General features: G+C 34.5%; 1 protein-coding gene across 1 annotated transcript; it reads left to right on the top strand.

Moving 5' to 3' along the window:
- Nucleotides 1-422: 422 nt before the first annotated feature.
- Nucleotides 423-1,340, top strand: ZFP42 (ZFP42 zinc finger protein). The gene has a single exon (XM_019712310.2). The coding sequence runs from the start codon at nucleotides 423-425 to the stop codon at nucleotides 1,338-1,340; it is 918 nt and encodes a 305-aa protein (XP_019567869.2).
- Nucleotides 1,341-11,327: the final 9,987 nt, after the last annotated feature.

The raw sequence follows: 11,327 nt of genomic DNA, 5'->3' as shown, positions 1-11,327 counted from the left end.
GCTTATTCTATAGCACATCACCTTATAACATAGAACATATTACTGATTTTATATGTTTACTTACTGGTGCCTAAAGTAGGGCTAGCATATAGTGCCCAATAAACATTAGCTGATCAATTAGAGACATCACATAACTTGGGATACCCAAGTCAGATCTGGTATGGCCCCATGTCTTCTGTCAGAGCTCAGTCTCTTACTCTCTTACGAAGTTTGTCAAAGAAGATGCGAATGTAGCCATTTCATTAGTGAAGTCAGTTCTAGGCCATTTTTTGAGGACATTTCCTGACAAAGGCTCTAATATTGGACCTAATCATTACTATCTCAAAGCAGGTACTTGCTGAAGACTTACCCAGATCACTACTACCTGGAAGTGACTGATACATCCTGGTGTAAACCTTCAAGGAGGAAGCAGGCAGGACGACATGGACCGGCAACTGAACACAAGGGCAAAGACTCATGGACAGGAAGGCCTGGGGAGAAGAGCCCTCACTGGGGATAAGCCAAATCCAGCCAAGCCAGCGCCAGCCCGGCAGGAACGTCTTGACAAGATGTGGACCTTGTATGATGTAGATGGGTGCCAGGAGACTAGCCATCAGGCTGATGAAGAGAATTCCTCACCTGACTGTTACATAGAGTGCATAATAAGAGGTGAGTTTTCTGAACCCATCCTGGAAGAGGACATACTTCTTAAGCGTTTCAACAACCTAAAAGAAGGATCAAAACAAGAGCTTTCTCAACAGGCTCTTACAGCAAGCTCAGTTCTTGAATGCTCCTTGCACTGCATGGAAAAAGCAGCAAAACAAGAACTTCCTCCACACATTGTTGGAGAGAATTTACTTGCTGAGCATTCTGAGTACACAACAGGCAAGAAGCTTTCTCCTGAAGGAATACCCAGCACTAACTCATCAGACCCTAAACAGGTCACAGAATTTGCTGGAAATAAGCCAAGCAAAAATAAAGAATATGCTGCTCCAGGAAAATATGTTTGTCCTCATAGTGGATGCACAAGACAGTTCAAGACTAGAGATTCCCTGAGAAGGCATGTCCGCATTCATGGTCCCCGAGGTCACATGTGTGCAGAATGTGGGAAAGCATTCCATGAGAGCTCAAAACTAAAAAGACATTTTCTAATTCATACTGGCGAGAGGCTCTATCAGTGTACTTTTGAAGGGTGCGGAAAACGCTTTTCCCTGGACTTCAATTTGCGTACACATGTACGCATCCACACTGGGGAGAAACGTTTTGTGTGTCCCTTTGAAGGCTGTCACAAGAGGTTTGTTCAGTCAAATAACCTGAAAGCTCACATCTTAACTCATGCAAAGACTGAAGAGAATCAGTGAAAGAGAAGATAGTATTAACAAAAGAGTGACTGGGGACAAACATGACTCACTGATTATTGTTTCTAGGAAAGAATTTTGGAACCAACGTTGCCACCCTACAAAACATATTTTTTAATGTTACTAAGATGCTCCTATAGGTTGTGGTACCATTTTAAAAACATTGTGTACAGAATTATAGTATGCTTCCAACAGGAAGGTCAGTAATGAATTTACTTCAAAAGCATAATCCTTAATACATTACGAACTGAACTATTGGATATGTGACTATTTTCACATGCCAGTACTACAAATATGAAATTAATTTTGTTTTTTAGATTTGTCATTTCCAATTGTTTAACATTTGCCTTTTAGGAATATGCTTTGTGCTCATGTGATAATCGTAAGAATGAAATTTTTACAATAAGTTGTTAATGAGTAGTTAAACTTTTTTAAAAGTTAAATTTTTAAATTGTTTTTTTTATTGTGTCAAACTATTGAAATCATATAGCTCTGCGTGTGTGGTAAATATGTTAGTGTCAATCCATTTTAATTATTTCAGATATTTTCAAATAAAAGGAAATAAAACTCCAGAAATATGCTAAATCTGAATTGAAAAATCAAAGTGTGCATTAAAGAAAGATACCATTTATTTGTCTTTGAAAGGAGTAAAAACTGCAAAGATTGATAGTTTAGTATAGGTGAGGCATGGGGAAAAAGTTGCCCTTCCACTTTTGGTTAAGGTATATATTGTCATAACCATTTTAGAGGGTATTTTCCAAGTGTGCTATGTCAGATTTTTAGGGCTGTTACAACAATACCAGCAAGTAGGTGTCTTAAACAACAGAAATGTATTGTCTCATAATTCTGGAGGCTAGAAGTACAAAGTCAAAGCATTATTAAGATTGGTTCCTTCTGAGTTATGAAGGGAGGATTTGTTCCAGGCTTCTCTTCTTGGTTTGTAGATGACTGTCCTCATATTTACATGGTGTTCTCCTTGTATCATCACCTCATCTTCCCTCTGTGCATGTCCAGGTGCGGATTTGATCTTATAAGGACACCAATCATTGGATTAGAACCCACCCTAATAGCCTCATTTTAACTTGATTACTTCTATAAAGACCCCATCTCCCAGTAAGGTCACATTCTGAGGTACTGAGTTAGGATTTCAACATGAAGTTCTGGGGGTTCACAGTTCAATCCATAATATGCATTCCTGTTGACCCAATAATTTCTAGAATTCAATTCTATGGAAGTATTTGCACTGATGTACAAAAATATTCAAGGATATTAACAAGCATATTTTAATAGTAATAAATTCATAACTTAAATGTCCATTAAAAGGAAACAAGTTGCATAAATGACACCTCTATTCAATAGAAAATGTGCAAATATCCTTAAAGGAAACTTGGCTATAAAACGAAGGAAAGGACCACAGCTAGTGGGAAGCCATAGAATTATAGGAGGACGTTGTTTCTATTAGATGGATCAGAATCTGGTGTATTTATATGCTGTGGATGAAAATTTAGAGAAAGTGGTTAACCATTCTGAATAAGGGGGCAAATTGATTGTCCACAGATAGCTGGTAAAATAAAACGATAGCTCTAATGTAGGGATTAACTTATTTTTATGATTATAAACTGAACACCTCATTGGAATTACCTTATAATGGGCAGAGAATATGCAGTTACTAAACTTGGAATACATTTTTCCCCAGAGTCAATATTATAAATAATCAGATATATTGACTGATTATTTCAATATCAGTCAATATATCTGATTATTTATAATATTGATATATTATAAATAATCAATATATTATTATTTGATTATATAGATAGGATATATTTCTTTGGCTTTAAGAATTAAGACACCAGTGGAGATAATGTACCATGAATTTAACAGCTTTCACGGGGAAAAAAATCACTATAAACAAACTTTAAGATTAATCTTGATTATAGAAATGCCAAAATACAAATACATGTATGACTTAGAAACAGAAAAAATCAAGGGTTTACATTTTGACTTCAGAATGAAGTAATTGTTACTATGGATTATTATGGAATTTTAAATTTTTTTTATTGATAATATATTTGGTATGGCATTTATGTTATTTCTATAGGAATGTAGGTCTTGAATCTTTATGTTAAACATTGGATAAATAATTCATAAGTTTGGAATTTCCTCTAAATAAAACACACAAGTATAGAATTTAGGATGGGAATATGGTATTTTATCAAGATGATGGAGCATATATTTGTCTAGTTTTTGTTTCAATGGCAGTGTCTGCTTTGGTTCTCTAGATTTCTGCTTCAGGGTTGAATTAAGACAGCACCTATAAAGACTAAGCAAAAGGTGGGATTAAATAGAAAGCAGTCAAGTTGAGATAAAAATCAATGGCAGGGTTTAGGCTGTAAACTCTTGAGACCTAGGACCCAGGACATCGAGAAGGACCAAAATTGACTTCCCCTCTATGGAAGCTGCTCTATTTCTATAGAGCACTGTTTCTGGAGCCAAAGGGGCCAAAAGCTGAGTGCTTACAACCCTAAAGCTTAAATGCACAAGGAACATCAATCTGAGAAAGTGCTGTGCATCTGGATTCCAGGGCTTAGTCAAATCTGACTTGGGAGTAGGATGCTACTTGGCTATCCTCCTAGATACTTTGTTTTTCTTTTCTAAAGAGGAACCCTAAAACTTCAGAATGTAAGAGAAAGAAAGAATGTGGATGTAACAGAAAGGAGAAAGGGAGATTAGGTAATGAGGATATGTCAGCTGAAATCTTTGTTTTGAAAAAGAAATGTACACATACTTTCCACATATGTATTTTAAGTAAGAAGAATGAACAAAGGTGCATGAACACATATCCAGAGAAAACTGACAAAGGAAATGATTCCATCTAGAGTTTTACATGCCTCCAGATGCTAGCATTTTACAAACCCCAAATCCTAATGAATGAATAAATAAATATTTTGTTTTCATGCTGGTATTTAGATTCATGGCCCATGCCCCTTTTTTACATAGCCAAACCATTGCCAGAAGGTAACAGAAATGGTTTGCACGAAAGACTGAAAATCTTAAGACAGAGCCCATTACTTTCTTGTTATCAACTAACACAGCATAGTTAGTTGGCAGTTAATAAATTACGGAATGAACAAATGGGGAAATATAATTTAATATTATGCTTTTAAAATATAGTCATCAAATTATATATAATTCAAAAAACTGCTAATAAAGCATTACTTGTTTATACATAAAATCTGACTACTGTGAAATAAATGTGACTAACTTTACTATAGTAATACATGTAATATATAAAGAAAAAAAATCAGAAGTACGTGTTTATTACTCATACATACATTAACTTGTACTCCCAAAAGTAATTACACTTAAGAGAGTTTTTAAAACTGTTACACTATTTTTATTAATAGTGAAAATTATCATACATCTTTACCTTCCTTTTTTTTCCTCTAAAAGAAGAGACTGAGGGTCTGTTCCCCTCCTAACACCTTGGATATTGGAGAACTTAATTGCATTGAAATTTTAATACAATGTGAGTAGGTTATTAATGTCTCAAACTGCTTAAATTCTTACTTAACATTAGTATCTTTTATTTTGTTCTCTGTGATACACGCATAGATCTCCCAAACAGTCTTTTGATTTTTGTATTTCACCTTAGCTGTAACATACATTGGTGGACACAGGATTCTATCCTATTCTACCCCAAAATAATTCTATCGAAAAGCACTGTGGTCATGTATTACTTGCCTGCTGAATATGCCTGTGTAGAAATCTGTGTGTGCTTATGTTTTAATTACCTAATGCACTAGCTCTGACTGAATAAATTGCATGATTACATCCTACACTGAACACAGAACAGTGCAAGTTATATTAAAAAGCCATTATATTTGCAACTCTGAGCAAGAGACTATAATTAAAAGGCAATTGGATGAAATAGCTTTGAGAGTACAAGAGTTTAAGTAGGATTTGGTAAATGAACACTAATGGTTAACATGTGGTTTTTATTAGGTCTTTTGCTTCATCTCTATGACCCCAAGGTTGAATTTGTTAGATGTCAGTGGACTGGACGTGTGAAAACACCTGTACAAAGCCACGCTTTACTATGTTGCTAAAGTTATATCCATAAAGAAGGCCAACATAACTTTTGTGACTTCAGTAAATCAAGGGTATTAGGTAGGATAGAATGATACCCTAGGCATTAATAAACTATTTTTAATACTCCTAAGTGTCATAAAAAGCATAGTACATGCTTCCTGTAACTCAAAATGTTCGTCATAAAATACACGTGTACAAATCAAAGAAGTAATAAAACTAGAGAATTTTGATTATTGTGACCATTAAATATATAAAAAAGTTGTTCAAGTTATACACAATATGTATAATGCATCTCATCTTTGTCTAAGGCAACCAATACATTTGTAAACCCCTGGGGACTCAGCATGATACTAATATTTGTGTGTGGGGGGCTGGGTGGGTAAAAATCTTTGTGTTATCAGTATGTATGCCTAATAAATATTATACTTATGGCAGATTAAAGGTGGTTACAAATTCTTTACTATTCCTCCTATTGAGAGCTGAGGGTCTGTTTCCTTTCCCCTTGAGTTTCTGCTGGTTTGTGAATACTTTGATCAATAGAGTATGGTGTAAATGATTCTATGATAGCTATGCCAATTCCAGGCCTATCTTTTAAAAAGCTGGGCAGCTACTGCCTTGCTCTCTTAGAAACCAACTGTTATTTAATAAGATGATATAAGACCATCATCCTGGGCAAATCCAAGCCACATGCAGAAATACTGTAGGATAAGGTGTGAAGAGAGCAAGGCAAAGAGTAGTGAGGTGCCAGACCTGAGAAGGAGCCATCTTGGAGACTCATCCAGCCCATCACCCCAGGTGATGCCTAATAAATTGTAGGGCAGGATGGTCTTTTCCCAAATTTCAGATCCACAAAATGAACAAAATAAATTGTTTTTTGACATGGTGACTATAGTTGATAATACTATTAAAGAATGCTAAGAGAGTAGAACTTAAATATTCTCACTATTTGTGACTTTATATATATATATATATATATATATATATATATGTATATGTATATGTATATATATATATGTATATATAATATATATGTATATATATGTGTATATATATTATATATGTATATATATAATATATATGTATATATATAACATATATATATACATATATACACACACACAAATATGTGAGGTGATATATATTTATATATAGAAAAATAAATGAGGTGATGGATATATATAGAGAGACATATGTCAATATGTCTACATGTCTATATACACACACCATACATACATATACAGAGGATGCCCCAAAAATTTATACACATTTTAAGAAAGGAAAAAACTATTAAAATTATAATACTCAATACATACTGATAACAAAACATGAAGTCATGTGTATACATTTTTGTCATCCCCAGTATTTTTACATATATATGTATGTATATATATATATATATATATATATATATATATATATATATATATATAGTGATGGATATATAATCAGAGGGAAGGAATCCTTTAAACATGAATATGAATATCAAATCATCATGATGTACAGTTAATTATCTTACAATTTTGTCAATTATACCTCAATAAAGCTGAAAAAACAAAATGGTTGTTTTAAACCCCTTGAATTTTGGGGTTAATTCATTATTCAACAATGGATAACATAAACTCCATTTCAGATTTATTTGAATTTTAATCTTTGCTTTATATTTGTGTGAGTGCTGTGTGTGTGTGTGTGTATCCATATACATATAGATTTTATCATAATTAGTTTATGCCTAAGTTCAAAAGGAATTCTTGAATATATTTTGAAATCTATATACTAGATCTATTTTCAGTAAGAGCGTTAATAACTGTGAGGTACTGAGTTTCCTCTTCCTAAACCAGCAGAATCTGATCAATTCAGTAAGCTGTCTAAGGAAACTGCAGCTGCCTTCAATAAAACTAAAACTGTCTTTCTAAAGATTGGTGGAGGGAGAATCTCCACCTGGGAGGAACAATTTCTCTTGACCAAACTGGTTCTGTCATCTGGGCGGGTCACCTCCCTGGGAAGAATTCCATTAATTACTTAAATCTCTACCTGCCCCCACCACTGTCCTTAAAGGGTCACGCTCCACTTTAACACTGACCCAAGAATAAGCACGTAGCTCTTTATCACTTAGCAGTAAAAATGAGTGAGGCTGGAACATTTAAAGTTCCCATTAAAGGCAAGAGCATAACATGATACAGCTTGTTTTCTCAGGTCACAGGCTAAGAGGGATCACTTTCAGGATCCAGAGCTCCAGTGATTTTTGTTTTCACGTGAGACCTGATTTAGGTTTGTGGCTGAGGACCCGCTTATTCCCCAAGCTACTAACCTCAGTATATCTAGATGGGGTATTTAACTAAAAGACCACTACAGTTATCCCACATGGAGATATCGGATATCTTATAGAGTTTGTTGAGGGACAAATTCTGGAGGGTTTATAAACCATTTTTAAAGAATTAGAAGGTTGTCTTGTAGTCAATAAAGGAAACGTTGAAGTGATTAAGCAAATAAGTGACATCAAATTCACTTTTTAGGAAAATCATTTGGGATGCAGTGTAAAAGATGGATCGAGGAGTAGGAAAACAGGCATCTGTGGAGATGACATGTCTTATGCATGAATAAAGTCTTATTGAACTTTATATTTTTACCATAGGCATAGAACACAATAAATGACTAATTCCTGTTTGAATAAATGTTTGACTAGACATAACTAAAAGGATTTCCAAGCAGTAGTAAAAATTAAAAAAAAACACACAAAAAAATGAGAGATGCGCTAAACTTAACATCATTGACACACAACAACCAAAAGCCAAATAATCCAGTTTAAAAACCAGCAGAGGGCTTGATAGACATTTCTCCAAAGAAGACATATAAATGGGCAATAAGCATATGAAAAAGTGCTCAACATTTTTAGTCATTAGGGAAATGCAAATTAAAACAACAATCATACCACTTCACATTCACTTGAATGACTATAATAAAAAATTTAAAAAAAAATGTTGGCTAGAAGGTAAAGAAATTTAAACCTCTGTCCCTGCTAGGGGAAATGTAAAATGGTGCATCCACTTTGGAAAACAGTTTATCAGCTCATCAAGATGGTAAGCAGTTATAAGACCCAGAGATTTCACTCCTAGATATACACCCAAGAGAGATGTTCACACACACACACACAAAAAAAAATAGGTTCACACAAAAATTTGTACACGAATGCTCATTACGGTATGATTCATTATAGCTCCAAAGTGGAAACAGTCCATATGTCCTCCAACTGACGAATGGATAAACAAAACTTGGTACATCCATACAATAGAATATTATGCCAGCCATAAAAAGGAATGAAGTACTAATACATGTTACAACATGGATGAACCCTGAAGACATGCTAAGTTAAAGAAAGAAGTCAGACCCAACTGTCCCCATATTGCATGATTCCATTTGAAATATACAGAACAGACAAACACATAGAAACTAAAAGTAGATTAGTGGTTGCCTAGGACTAGGGCATGGAGAGACTAGGGAGTGATTGCTAATGCTTTCTTTTTCGGGTGATAAAAATATTCTATAATTAGTGCTCATAGTTGCAGAACAATGTGAATGTACTAAAACCCACAAAATTGTATATTTAAAAGGGTGAATTTTATGGTATGCAAATTGTATCTCAATAAAGATGTTATTTTAAAAATCACTTATGCAAACTCAGATAGTCGTACTATGTTACAGTCATTTTTATCAAAAGTAATAACACAATATATAAAGCACCCAGGAGGTTAGATAGCCAGGGTTAAGAACTTCGACTTTGAAATCAGCCAAACAATGGAAACTCAGTTCCATCACATAGAAACTGTGATTTCGGACAAATCACAACACTTCTCTCTTTATAGTCCTCTGTAAAATAGGAATAATATCTATCAAAGATGTTGTAAAGATAAATGAGGCAATGGAGAAAAAAGTCTTAGGCTAAAGTGCCTAAGAAACAAACATTAGATATGTCCTCTAGCGGGTAGACTGAGTCAGGCCATGGCCTTGACTCTTGAGGCTCTAATAATCGTAAAGCACATTCCAAGTGATACAAATGATCACGTTTATATTGCCTCAATGAGCACATATTATTAACTTTTGAAAAGTGAGCTGAAGACGAAAATATTTAAAGTCAGTATCTTGTAGTTTCATTTGTTAACTAAAATTAAAACACACATAAAAACAAAACAAAAATCCCTGTGGCTTATACATTTGAAAGTTTTCCAAGGACAGCTTTAAATGAGTAGGTTTGATATTTACAAAGCCCAGATCACCTTTTCTTCCTTACACTAGCCAGGCTCCATGGACATTTTCTGTTATTAATGAACAAGGCAACTTAGGGATCTTTCTTTCAGCAGCCCAGCTCCCCCCTCAGTTTCCAGGCAGAGCTACAGTAGTCTCCTAGGATTCTATCATCACAAAGATCTGATGGCATAATAGAGGTCTAGGTGTTTCCCACATAAAGTTTTCCTTACAAATGTTAAAGTTCTTTTTCTTGTGGGATATTTTTGGACAAAGTAAAAATAACATACAAAGAGTATTCATACATTTTCAGAATTTTTACCAAGTTCTTGATTTTCAGTTTCTTTCTGAGATAGTAAAGGGTGAAACTCTATGAATGCTCCCTTTGTCGTGCTTTGTAGTAGGGGGAGCCTATACGATGGTTTTCCTGCCTGCTCTGTAGATGTATTTCAGGTCCAACAGTACATATTTTCTGGTGTTAGGAAAATATTTTCTCTCTTTGAGGACCTCCAGACTGGGTGACACTTTAGGCCACTAGGTATATCCATTACAAGAACTGAGATACCTGAAATAGTCTCAGTACTACAACTAATGACATCTTGAATGACAAGATAGCAAGATGACATTTAAAATTTTCCTTTCTTAGAATATAATTCTAAGAACTTTTTTAGTTCTAAAAGACTATTCCAATTTAATGATGTTGACAGATGATAAACAGTCAGTTTTAAGGTAATATAGTAAAAGAGAAGAGAAAGATAACTTATACATTGTTATTATTGCTATTATTACTATTACTAATGACTAAGGACACTATTGCTAAAACCATGGCCTTGGCTTTCAAGGTAATTATATGTAGTTAATTTAGCTTTGATTTAGATAATAAAAATACACACTCACATTTGCAAAGTGCTTTGAAAACAGGAAGTGCTGTGGAAGCATAAAATGACATGTTAGGTACTGAATGTATCCCTGTAAAAAATCATATTAGAATCTCTAACTCCTACTTCCTCAGAATATAAGATAGAGCCTTTAAAGAGGTAATTCAGTTAGAAATGATATGGTTAGGGTGGACCCAATTGCAATCTGACTGGTGTCTTTATAAGAAGAGGAAATGTGGACACACAAAGAGACACCAGGGATGCAAGCCCACAGAGGAAAGGCCATGTGAGGACATGGTGAGAAGACAGCCATCCTCAAGAGAGAAGCCTCAGAAGAAACCAAACCTACCATCACCTGGATCTTGTACTTCTAAGCCTCCAGAATGTGAGAAAATACATTTTTGTTGTTTAAGCCACCCTCCCTGTCTGTTGTATTTTGTTATGGCAGCTCAAGCAGATAATGCAGGGTACTTTGTGGAATTCGTTAGAGGAAAGTGGGAGCTAAGACATGTAGTCATGAGACAGAATTGGGCAGGCAGGGAATAAAATGTTAGGCAGGAACTGCAAGATCATGAATTGGAGAGGTGAGTGGGGACTTGTATTAAAAGGACTGTTACGCTATGCTTAGGAACTTTAATTTCTTATTTATAGAATCTAAAGCCACTGAAAGTAGAATTCTAGGTTTTTTCTTTTCCTTTTTCTTTCTTTTTTTTTTAATGCTTACTGTTTTTGTTATAAAAACAGCTCATTTTCATAAATGTGGCAAATTATAAAGCATAAA

The sequence above is a fragment of the Rhinolophus sinicus genome, linkage group LG04 (assembly GCF_036562045.2).
Source record: "Rhinolophus sinicus isolate RSC01 linkage group LG04, ASM3656204v1, whole genome shotgun sequence".
NCBI classification, from domain to species: domain Eukaryota; kingdom Metazoa; phylum Chordata; class Mammalia; order Chiroptera; family Rhinolophidae; genus Rhinolophus; species Rhinolophus sinicus.
This window is presented reverse-complemented; position numbering and strand designations above follow the sequence as displayed.